Source organism: Chrysemys picta, chromosome 11 (assembly GCF_011386835.1).
Source record: "Chrysemys picta bellii isolate R12L10 chromosome 11, ASM1138683v2, whole genome shotgun sequence".
Classification (NCBI taxonomy): domain Eukaryota; kingdom Metazoa; phylum Chordata; order Testudines; family Emydidae; genus Chrysemys; species Chrysemys picta.
The window spans coordinates 51,047,884-51,060,204 of NC_088801.1; the positions used below are offsets into that span (position 1 = coordinate 51,047,884).

Sequence of the window (12,321 nt, forward strand, 5' to 3'; positions counted from 1 at the left end):
CTGATCATGATTTGAGGTCAGGAACATAGGAATTCACATACTGGTCCAGACCAGAGGTCAATCAGCAGACCAGTATGCTTTAAAGGAAGATGCAAGAAAACTCTGAAGAGGGCAATTAAGAAGTAACCTGACCATACAGGAAGTTTTTTCTTAACACCTTTAATTCAGTGCCTGGCTTATGCCATGAAGCATGAAGGTTTATATCCCTTAAAAATAATATATTTTGTAAATTTCATTTAGTGTAAATGTGGATGTTTCCATTATCCATATAAATATTGAATCTTTTTTTTTTTTTAACCTACTAAATCTTGGCCTCAATTATATTTTGTTCAAGTGAGTTTTCCTACATACTTAGTTTTCTAGTATAAACTGATTTATTGCTTATTAAATAAAATATGTCATGAATTTGCTCTGCAAGGTGTAAGTATATAATATCTGCATTTTTCTTTAAAATATATATTTAGGTTGAAGTTGCATATTCCTTGGCTTGCATTGTTTTAAGGAACAGTAATTTACAGACTGTGTTACAAGAGGAGGAAGGTTTCGATTATAGTGATGTTCTTGAACTTCTTAATGCACCTGATAAGGTACTGTACTTGGTAAAGTAGCAGTATTAATTTAGGAAAAAGTATTCTTAGTCATAGTGTCACCATAAGCCAAATATGGCATACCAAATTTACTATACTGTAGCTCCAAATGTTTACTGTATGGACTTCACATGTCAGACACACATATCAAAAGTGTGTCCTTTTAATATAACTATTTTTTAAATATTCTTATGGGTTGGGTTAAACCTTACTGAAGCTGGTGGGTGTAACAGCTGCTCTTAATTTGATAGCTGTAAGAAACAGTTAAGCTCATTTATAGCAGTCCCCACCCAAAACAAAGGCATATGGAGAAGGAAGCTGCAGACATAGCCTGGTCCAGGTCGGTGTGTGTCCCTGACAGAATCCTAGAGAGAAGACTTTTGGGCCTTGTGCTGGCTAAAAGAGGCTTGAGCCTGTGAGTAAGGAAACAGTCTCATATTATTTGGGTCCTCGTGTGTTCAGGGAAACAGTACATTCTTTGTAAATAAACAAAATTGCATCAGAGAAAAACTCCAACTCCATCACAAATTTCTCCTCCTAACTCGAACAGCTTACAAAGACCCCAAATTGTTGGCTACCAGCTTGAGTCAAAAGGGGTAACAGTATAATTATTTAATAAGTTCTATAGTTTTATTTAGATTTGGACATATAGTTTTGAAATTAAAAATGTATATGATAGGCTGAAGTACAGTTGCAGCAGGGTTAATGGTATAAATGTTATCACAATTTCAAAACTAATATATTGTTCAGAATCAAGGCACACGCTAAATTCATGACCACAAGATCCTCAGATTAGGAAGAAGCTACTGACTACTGCAAACAGGGTCAAACCTTAAACCCAGAATATGTGTAAGTGACTTGGTAGTCCTTTCCATCATGCACACATCCTCTGGAAGTGCTAATCATTCCTGAGGACAATTGTGCCTGATGTGGAAGGATGTTGGAGGGGATCTGCACCCACTCCATGAATACAAGGTGGGAAGAGAGCTCATGCCATTGAGAGCTGAGCTTTATGGATCTTGACTCTCCTTTCCCCCTTCATTGGAGTTGTGGATGTCACTTCACACATCAGTAAACCTTTTATTGTTGCTACTGCAGGGGGCAGAGGGAGATCAGGATTGGGTCCCCATTAACACAGGACAAAAAGCAAGGTTAATTATATTGGTTGGGAGTTAGCAAGATTCAGAGTATGTGCATGTTCCTCTTGTCCCTATCACCAGAGAGAGGGATTTCTTTAGGCTGAGGGTCCTTTACTTTGCTCCCAGACTCTCACTTCCATTTCAAAGCAGTGATCTGCAAAATCACTGTTGGGCTTCATTGCTACATCCATCCAGTCTTCTCAGCTGTCAGCCACAGAGGCTTGTGTTCTGCAGTGGATTTGGGGAGGCTTAGCACATGCTCAGTACCTTCCCAACAGCATCTTCCAGCTTCTGGTAGTTGGGGTGAGGAAGGCTAGACAGCCATATGGGTGCCTCTGCGTGTGTTCTTTCTCATTCTGGGGACAAACAGACCTCTGCAGCTGTAGAGTCTAGCTGAATCACACAGTTTGTGCTGTACATCATCTACCTTATGTTTTACACTGCTGCCCCTCACCATAGTGTCTGAAATACTGCCATGTAAAATCAAAAGCAATAGTGAAGTCCTTAGTGGACTGTATGGAGTCTCTGACACTTCAGGGACACGTCAGGAAAATCTGCAGGGATAGGGTTTGTTTTTTCTAATTTTATTTATTTCATTTTTTGTTCTGTCTGTTTCAGGGGGGATTTTTTTTCTTTTGTTCTTGATTGGGGTTTTTTTTGGTTAAAGAGAAATGTCAGTGTGGTGAGTGTCATTCTTATTGTTATCTAGTCTCTGAGGGTTTGGCCTGCAGTATTTATATGAAAATCAATAAAAACAAAGATGAAAAATATGAGGATAGGGGTTGGTAATTATTTTAACATATCAAAGAATACAGGATTTTATTCTTTAATTTTTAGATAGTATGAAAACTTCAGAGCTTGCATGTTTCTGTGGAGTTTTGTATTTTTTTTTTTAAGGATATTTGTTTACGAGCTGGATATGCTTTAGCCCTTTTTGCATACAACAATCCTGTCCAACAGTTCCTGATATTGGAGACCGGCGCAATTATGATGTCTACATTTGAACCTTTTCTACGATCAGAAATTGAGACAGATAAAGCAATGGCTGCATTTCAGGTATAGGAATAGGGCTTTTACTCATAACACACAAAACAGATTATACATTTTGGGCCTATGTGTAATGTTATGGTTATTAGTATAACTGATAGAACTGATTTTTACACAAAAATATTAATATAAAGTCCTTTTCAAAGAGCTTAAATGGCCGAATATAGTAACACTTATAAAATGTGTAAATTACATTACAGAGTCTAAAGATCCTAGTCTTCTCTGCAAGTCTCCGTCATGAACTATTTCAAAAATAATCAGAACTTGGGACTGTTTTTGATGGTAGAAGAAAATGTTGGCTATAGACTTGATCCTGTATCTTTACTCAGACAAAAATCAATGGGAATTCTGTCTGATTAAGGAGCGCAGGTTTTTTCCCTATGTGTTTTTAATTTAGCATAAGAAAAGAGTAACCATCGTATCAAGATCATTTTAACAAACCAACAAATGTGTAGAGTGGTGGAAAAGTCTGTAACACCTGAAGATGTATGAGTTATATGAATAAAATTGCTTGTATTGCACTGACATGTCTATACTAAGGTTGTGCCTTTTTCTGCCAATAGGCAAAGGTCCAAAGTGCAAGTGATAGGGTTGAAAGTGTCTTGTAAACGTACAGCACTATACACAATAAGTGATTTTTTATTAATAAGTGAAGAAAAAAGGAAACGGAAGAAACCTACTTAAACAATCTGTATCTTTTAAAAATTGTCTGCCTTTGATTTCAGATTGTTGTTTTAGCCAGAGTCATAGTGGATGTGGACCAAGTTACTTTGTCTGCAAGAGGTATTACTATTTTAGTTGAACTACTAAATTCTGAAAAGACAGCTACTCTTGTTCTAACAGGTAAGAATTATAGAAGATGAGCAAAAACTCATAGCAATATAAAGTTAAGCATTTCCATAAAATACTGTTGTTTCTCCAAAATGAGATATTGAACAGTAGGATAGTGAAACTTACTGTTTAATATTAGATGGCAGACTCAGGTCAGGAGATTGGCTCTTCCAAAATGCCTGCACAAAGGAGTAAGAGGACATAAGGCAGAGGTGGGCAAACTATGGCCCGCGGGACCGTCCTGCCCGGCCCCTGAGTTCCCGGTCGGGGAGGCTAGCCCCCTCCCCCACCACCTCCCCAGCTGCCCCTCTTCCCCCGGAGTCTCAGAGCACCGCGCCACTAGCGCTCTGACCCGCCGCTCCTGTCGGGCAGCGCGGACAGCGTGGCTGGCTCCGGCCGGGCAGCGAGCTCCTGCTGCTCTGAGCAGCATGGTAAGGGGGCGGGGGCTGGATAAGGGGCAGTGGTCCCGGGGGCAGTCGGGACAGAGAGCAGGGGGTGGTTGGATGGGCGTGGGAGTCCGGGGGGGCTGTAAGGGAGTGGGGGTATGGATAGGGGTCAGGGCAGTTGGGACAGGGAGCGGGGGAATTGGATAGGGGGTGAGGTCCTGGGGAACGGTTGGGGTGGGGGTCCCAGGAGGGGGTGGTCAGGGGACAAGGAGCAGGGGGTGTTGGATGGGTCACGGGTTCTGAGGGGACAGTCGGGGGGCAGGAATGGGGTGGGCACCAGGCTGTTTGGGGAGGCACAGCCTTCTCTACCCAGCCCTCCATACAGTTTCGCAACCCCGATGTGGCCCTTGGGCCAAAAAGTTTGCCCACCCCTGACATAAGGCATCTCTTGGTCTGCTTACAGCATGAGGGAGGGAGGAGCAGCTGCCTCTGCAGGGCTTTTACTCCCACTCCCATGCCCCACTATGGTCTGCCTAGCATAATTAAACTAATGTAGAGGGAGAAGTAATCTGCATTAGGAAAAAAGATTTGGCAGATTACTTTCCCCCCTCTAACAAGGTAGGACCCAGGGACTGAATTGTGACTCTGAGACACAATTTAGTCCCTCATCTGTTTCTAGGGCAGCACAGGTTACATGCTGCCCCTTACCCTGGGCAAACTGTAGATTTATAATCTGGCCCTCCATTTTTATTCAATTCTTGCTCAGGCAAAATTCATATAGACATCAATGAGAGTTTTGCTTTGGTAATATATGAGTAAAAACTGAAGAAGGATTTCAAGATTTTGCTCAAAGACGATAAACGAGATGAATTTAATAAAATACTGCTACAGTATTTTAAAATGATTCCTCTTACAAAAGCAAATTTCTTGGAGGCAGAAATCAACATTTTAGATGCAATAGATATAAAAAACGTATTGAGAATATCACCGTAGAAATAATGGCAGAAGACAAAAGACTGTGGGTATGACGACTTCCCTGATAATATTTAAACACATTTTGAAAAAACAAAGAATTTCATTAAGATTATGCAGGAGACTAGAAGTGAGCAAACTGATAATATGTTTGACATTATATGATGTGTAATTCCAGTGTCTAATTAATTTGTAGGGAAGTTATTGGCTAGCCTGGCTCATACAAGAGCAGGTGTTCCAGAAGCAATTACTGAACTAGGAACTATCAAACGTCTTTGTTATCATTTGTACTCAGATAAAGAAGAGGTAAAATTTCTCCCATCTCCCCAAAATAAAATGTTCATGTTGTGGTTTTAAATTTATTTTTCTTCTTTATTAATTAGATCTATTTGTTTGAAAAATTAGCTGATGAATGTTAGCTTTATATGTAGTAATAGAAATATTTTATAAAACCTCACTAAACAACCAAAAAGCCACATTAAAAATAAAATAACTGTGTAAGACAAAGATCCTGGCCCCATTGAAATCAATGGCAAAATTTCCACTGACTTCAGTGGAGCCAGGATTTCCCCCAAAGGTTTCAGTGTATGTTTGTTAAATTCTTAAATCCTGATCATGAATGGTAAATTTCTTACCTGATAATTTCCTTTATAATAGTAGTATCTACCACTATTCTGAGATGTATGTGAAGTAGTTAGCAGTGAACAGAAGTCAGGAGAAATAAGAAACAAGATTGAGATAAGGAAGACACCCCCTCAACTCCAAGTTAACACTGCTCTACAGCCAAAATGCTTCTGAAATAAATGAAGTCAAACTTTACTAATTCTGGCTCACTGAGAAGGAAAATGATGCTTAAAATTGTTGATTGGCTCTAGTTTTCAAGATATGCTATTGGGTCAATATATACGACCCTTGACTTGGGAATGACGGAGGATAAGTGAGTTATAAAGGGAAGGGATCTCAATTTAAACCAGAAATGACTAAAATACGTCTTTGACTGGATCTATGAATAAATCTATGACTGGGTTTGGACAGTACTTGCTTTTTAGGCAAAACAATGAATGATGCAATCTGAAGCTGGTATTGCGTCATACATGATATGAATTGCATCATGTTATTCCTAGAAGTCATGGATGATGCAATCATAACGAAGCTTACATCACTCTGCTGAACAAATTGCCCTATATCAGCTTGTAGTAGGGTCGCGCCGGGGCTCTACCCTCCGAGACGGAGGGGTGCCACACTGGCTCACTATAGCGCAGACAATTAAAGTTCAGGTCCCTTTACGCAGGGGCTGAGCGGCCGGCAGTTCGGGGAGCTCAGGCCCTTAGGCAGGGCTGAGCGCTAATCAGCAGTTTAAGCAGGCCCAGGCCCTGGATCAGCGCGGGGCACACACAGTCACAGCTCAAGCCCTTTGGGGCAGGGGTTGGGCAAACAAGCAGTTAAGGAGCCCAGGCCCTGGGGCAGGGTGGGGCACAAACAAGTCACAGCTCAGGCCCTTGGATGCAGGGGCTGAGCAGACAAGCAGTTAAGGTAAGCCCAGGGTCCTACACCTCAGCATCGGGTGAGGGGGAAGCCTGCCACCCGTGAGCGGGGTGGCAGGGGGGAACGCAGGCCCACCCACTCCACTGCGTTTCAGCCCGGGGCCCTAGCAGCGGTTACTGCCGCTGCTGGTCAGTGGGGTATCCTGACCGAAACACACTGACATCGGCTCACAGGCCTCTGCAGCCTGACTGGGGTCGGCTACCCCCGGGCTACTTCTGTGTTCCCCCTTGGGGCCTACCTCGTTGGCGATGCTGGGTTCGGGCCAGTCCAGCAGCATCGGTTCCTCGGGTGCGAGGCTTGGGGGCCGGTCCGGCAGCTCTCCCCCAGAGTAGCTGGCACGGGGCAGGCTTGGCTCCTCCTCGGGGTGGCTGGCACAGGGCAGGCTTGGCCAGTCCTCCTCGGGGTAGCGGGTCCGGGGCAGGCTGGGCCAGTCCTCCTCGGGGTACCTGGCGAGAGGTAGGCTCGACCGGCACGGGGGGGTAGCAGGCGGCTCGCGTCCTGCGGTTGTCTCCCAAGCGGGAGCTCGGCCCGGGACGTCTGCTCTTTCTGGCGGTCTGGGCCTTACTGAGCTCTCTCGGCGGGCTTTTATACTTCCAGGTCAGGGCCGTGACCTCGGAGGGGGGGGGGCCCGGACCCAGTGGCTCCGCCCACGCTGGGGTTGGAGGAAGCTCGGCCCTATCGGAGACGGAGGGGTGCCACACTGGCTCACTACACAGCTCTAGAAATCATACAGTGTCGTGCTCTCTTATTTGTCAGGGTTTGATTTTGCAAAGGGACACATTTCTGTTTAGCCAAAGTGAGCAGAGATGCCTCGTACTTGTGTGAACAGTGCAGATAACTTCTGCTATGTTTGCGGTGAAGTGACTTTTGCATCACAAAAGCGCAGTATAACCACTATGGTTAAGAAAGCCTATCACCTTTATTTTGGCTGCAAAATTGGAGATCAGGACAAGAGGTGGGCCCCACACATATGCTGCAACACTTGTGCAACAAATCTTCGCCAGTGGTTGAACAGGAAAAGGAAATCTATGCCTTTTGCAGTGCCAATGATTTGGAGAGAGCCAACAGATCATACCAGCAATTGTTACTTCTGCATGGTGCCTCCAGTTGGGAAAGGTGTGTCGAAGAAAAAGTGGACTGTGCATTATCCAAACATTCCATCAGCTATACGCCCAGTACCCCACAGAGAAGGACTGCCGGTTCCTGATGCACCAGAATCATTCTCACGAGTCAGACGAGGAAGAGGAAGAGGATGAAACTTCTGGTCCTGAACCATCAATGTCACAGGACCCACATTTTCTCCCATCCTCCTCCTCTGAACCACACCTCATAACGCAAGGTGAACTGAATGACCTTGTTAGGGATTTGGAACTACCCAAGAGTAAGGCAGAGCTGTTGGGCTCCAGACTACAGCAGTGGAATCTCCTGGCAGGTGATGTTAGGGTTTCCATGTTCCATGACCGTCAAAAGGATCTTGTCCCATTCTTCATGGAAGGTGATCTTGTAGCCTGTAGCAACATCGATGGTGTGATGGCAGCCCTCAACATCGTTCACAATCCAGATGAGTGGAGACTGTTCATTGATTCATCGAAGACGAGTCTGAAAACTGTTTTACTGCATAATGGCAATGTTTTGCCATCAATTCCAGTTGGTAATGCAGTCCATATGAAGGAAACCTATGACAACATGAAACAACTTTTGAGGTGCATAAACTATGACCAACATCAGTGGCAGCTTTGTGGTGATTTGAAGGTTGTTGCTCTCTTGCTTGGTCTGCAGACTGGATACACAAAGTACTGCTGTTTTCTCTGCGAATGGGATAGTCGTGCAAGAGATTCCCACTACATCAAGAAAGATTGGCCACTCCGACAGTCATTGGAGCCTGGGAGGAAAAGTGTTCAGCATCCACCACTTGTTGAATCAAGGAAGATTTTGTTACCACCCTTACACATCAAGCTGGGTCTGATGAAGAACTTTGTCAAGGCCATTGACAAAACACAAGCAGCTTTCAAGTACCTCCATGGAAAATTTCCAAGGCTAAGTGAAGCTAAGATAAAGGAAGGTGTCTTTGTTTGTCCTCAGATTCGTGAACTTTTTCGAGATGATGCATTTGACCATGCACTGCGTGGCAAGGAAAAGACGGCATGGAAAGCCTTCCAGTTAGTGGCAATAAATTTTCTCGGAAACAACCAGGCACACAACTACAGGTTGTTAGTGGAAAACCTCCTCAAGGCATACAAAAGCCTTGGTTGCAACATGTCACTAAAGATACATTTTTTGCACTCTCATCTAGATTTTTTTCCACTGAACTGCGGAGCAGTGAGCGATGAGCACGGCGAACGATTTCACGAGAATATTGCAACAATGGAGAAACGCTATCAGGGCAAATGGAGCCCATCAATGCTTGCAGACTATTGCTGGACAGTGACAAGAGATGCTCCATTTAATGAATACAAGAGACAAGCCAAGAAGCACCGAGTAGACACTGAATAGGACTAAACTATGTACATAATAGTTTTTTGCCTTTTGTTTCATAATACATTTTATTTATATAACCCTTTTGCTGATTTTTAAAGTGTTACATAAACAGGACAGGTGAACTATTATCATGTAAAGCAACCATAAACACATGAAAAGACCTAGGTTTACAATTTATGATTCAACTCTACTATCTACACAATATACATAGACATAAAATGTAAAAACTTAAATATCATAGAAACAGTAGCCAATCAGTTGTTTTAATTGTCATATTTGAATTCAGCACATCAAAATACATAATAAATAGCACATTTTATCTCTGAAGCAGACAACTTCTCAAAAATTGTAGACCAGTGTAATTGCCCCAAATGGCAATGCTATTACTATATCACTGCTTGTAGCATATCGCTGCCACAGGAGGCCTCTGTGAAGAATAGAAAGTCCACTTTATAGGATCTAATAAAGGTGTTAACTTATGACCACGTTGCTGCCCTGCAGATTTCTGAAGTAGAAGCATAAGTACTTTTTGCCTATACAGTCATCATAGCTCTTGTGGCATGTGCCTTAATGCCTTCTGGACTGGAGCACCTGGCATCTTGCATGCTTCTATGATGCGTAGCTTGATCCATATAGTTACTAATAGCTTGGATACCCTACGCCTTTGGTTCTTTGGATGAAAGGATACAAACAAGGAGCCCTAGCTTCTTGTTGATTTGGGGCACATGTTACAGCTCTTTAGTGCTTTTTTGAACATCTAAAGTGTGCCATACTTTTTCTCAGATGCTGTGGCTTTGGACAGAATGAAGGAAGGAGTATCTCCTGTGAGGAATGGGAAAATGAATTCACCTTAGGCAAGAATGATTCTGGTATTCTTCACACCAACTTTTTCACACCTGGAACACACAGTGAGATTCCTATGTGAATATAGCTACCAGTTCAAAAACTCATCTAGCAGACGTGATGGTGACCATTAAACAGATTTTGATGGATAGGTAGAATAGAGATATTGATGTCAATGGCTCAAAAGGGTGTGGCTTAGGACTTTTAATTCCTATTGGAGGTTCCATTTGGGAACAAATGGTTTAACCACAAGTTTAGCCAGTCTGATTGCTCTAAGAAATCTGGATTCTTGAGGGTTGTCTTAAGGAACCAGAGGATCATAAAATAGGAGGCTACTTATTGATGACACCTGATGTGGTATGGAGCTGGGCTGAATTCCATTGTTTACTCCTTCCTGAAGAAAGTCCAGGATATCTGAGGTATCAGGATCCTTGGGATTTTTATTATGTTCTTCACACCACGAGCTAAACGTAGTCCAGATGGAGGAGCAGCCCTTTAGTGTTGAATCTTGCCTGGAGGAGAAGAGTTCTAATTGCTTTGGAAGATCACTTGCACAGCTAAGGCTTCTAATGGTAACCGTGCCTCAAAGGGTCACAATTGAGGATGCCAAATTCAGGATGAACTGGTGAGAAATAGGGCAGATACACCCCAAAACTGATGGCTAATCCCCCTTAGGATATACCAAACCAGCAACAAAAGTAAACTTCTGTTTCACCACACTGGCTAACAAGAAGTCATAAAAGCAGTTTCCCCTGTCATTTCAGTCCTTGTATTACCACAGAAAACACTGGATTGAAAGGTGAGTGGTTCTTTACAACCAGTCTCATCAACTAAAAGGTTCTTCTGATCCCAAAGGACCAGCCACACACCCACATCAATATATAAGTTATATCTTACCCAAAAATCATGCTGATGCCAATCCTTTAGTATCTAAAAACTAAAGGTTTATTCATGGAAAGAAAGAGAAAGAAAGAAAGAAGTGAGAGTTAAAATTGGTTAAAGGAATCAAATACATACAATAAATGGAGAGTTCTTGGTTCAGGCTTGTAGCAGAGATGGAATAAACTGCTGGTGTAAGTCTCTGGCTGCTTCCAAATCATTGGAAGGTCCTCAGTCCATTGGTTAGAATGCTTTAATCTGGGTGTGGATGGAGAAATAGGCCTTGGTAAAGGATGTCTGGTCTCACTGAGAGCTGCACTGGTGGTTCCAATTTCAGTTCTATCAGATTGGAGAATCATGATCTCTTTGGCCAGCGTGAAGCTATCTTTGCTTCTTCTCGCCTTATCTTCTGGATCACCTTCCCTAGAAGTGGAAAGGGCAGAATTGCATAAAACAGGCCTTGTGGCCATATGTGCAAAAAAGCAACTGTTCTCAAAGATCTGAGGTCTGCTTCCCTGGCGAAGTACTAGAGTCACTTAGCGTCTTTATGATTGGTGAATAGATCCAGATTCAGAAGGCTGAATTTCTGCAAAATCAGAGCGATTCAGGCACCATTCTGAGTTTTTGATTATGCGTCTGCTGAGCCAGTCTGCCTTTGGATTCAGCACTCCTTTTATGTATATTGGCCTTATGGAAGGGAGAGTCCTCTCTACCCATTCCATTATCTCCATTACTTCTGTGCATAGTAACGCTCCTTGTTCCCCATTGGTTGTTGAGATGCCACATTGGTTGTGTTGCACAGGACATTTTTCTACCTCTAAGTAGTTCTGCAACCTCTGTAGGGCTAGCTGGATGGCTCTAAGCTCCAATAGGTTGATGCTCTGGTTCCTTTTCCTGGAGTTCTAGGCACCATGTGCTGTCCAACCCAGATGCGCTCTCCATCCTGACAGGATGGCCTCACTTGTGAGCAGGAGTGGTGAAAGCTCCCTAAAAGTGTGTGTGGGGGGGGCACCCACTCCCGAACCATGCCCCCCCTGTGCCGCCCCTTCTCCTTGAGGCTTTTCCATCCACTCGCTCCTCTCCCCCATTCACCCCCTATCGCTCGCCCTTACAGCTGGTAAAAAGCCATGCCTCTCCCTCCCCCTCCCACCCCCCCCCCCCGTTCCGGTGCCCCTGCTTGTAAGTAACTGTGGGTCTGGAAGGCATATGGGAAGACTCCTGCGGAGGTTCTGTGGGATTGCCCACCACCTTTGAGAGTTCAGCATCTGGTTGGGAACCAGTACCTGACCTTGCATGCATTCTGGTGAATTGTTCCATACTTACAGGAGAAATGCCTAGAGGCACCTCACCCCTGGGGTGATATCTGTATTTGAAACCAGGAGGTCCAGTAACTGTATACATTGAGATAACTGTATGGCTGCAAGTCTGTTATTACTTGTTTTTAAAGTTGTTTTTAATATAGAATTGTAAATATAGATGGAGTATTATTAAGAATTAGCCAAAATAATAAAATTAATAGTAATTTAAATTTTTTATTATTTCTAAACTGCCTAATCAGGCACACTTATCAACATGGATTAAAGCCAAATACTTTTGTTCATCTTCCCATGGCTA

The 12,321-nt window shown here is 43.3% G+C and overlaps 1 protein-coding gene across 6 annotated transcripts in view; it reads left to right on the forward strand.

Moving 5' to 3' along the window:
* Window positions 1-12,321, forward strand: part of ANKAR (ankyrin and armadillo repeat containing) — a 50,005-nt gene that overhangs the window by 29,101 nt on the left and 8,583 nt on the right. For 5 of the 6 annotated variants that reach the window (XM_065560849.1, XM_065560851.1, XM_065560850.1 and 2 more), the window contains 4 exons: window positions 465-587; window positions 2,624-2,782; window positions 3,499-3,616; window positions 5,159-5,268. In XM_065560849.1, coding sequence (XP_065416921.1) covers window positions 465-587; window positions 2,624-2,782; window positions 3,499-3,616; window positions 5,159-5,268 — 510 coding nt within the window. The remainder of the gene's footprint in view (window positions 1-464; window positions 588-2,623; window positions 2,783-3,498; window positions 3,617-5,158; window positions 5,269-12,321) is intronic. The other variant, XM_042842424.2, reaches the window with a different exon arrangement.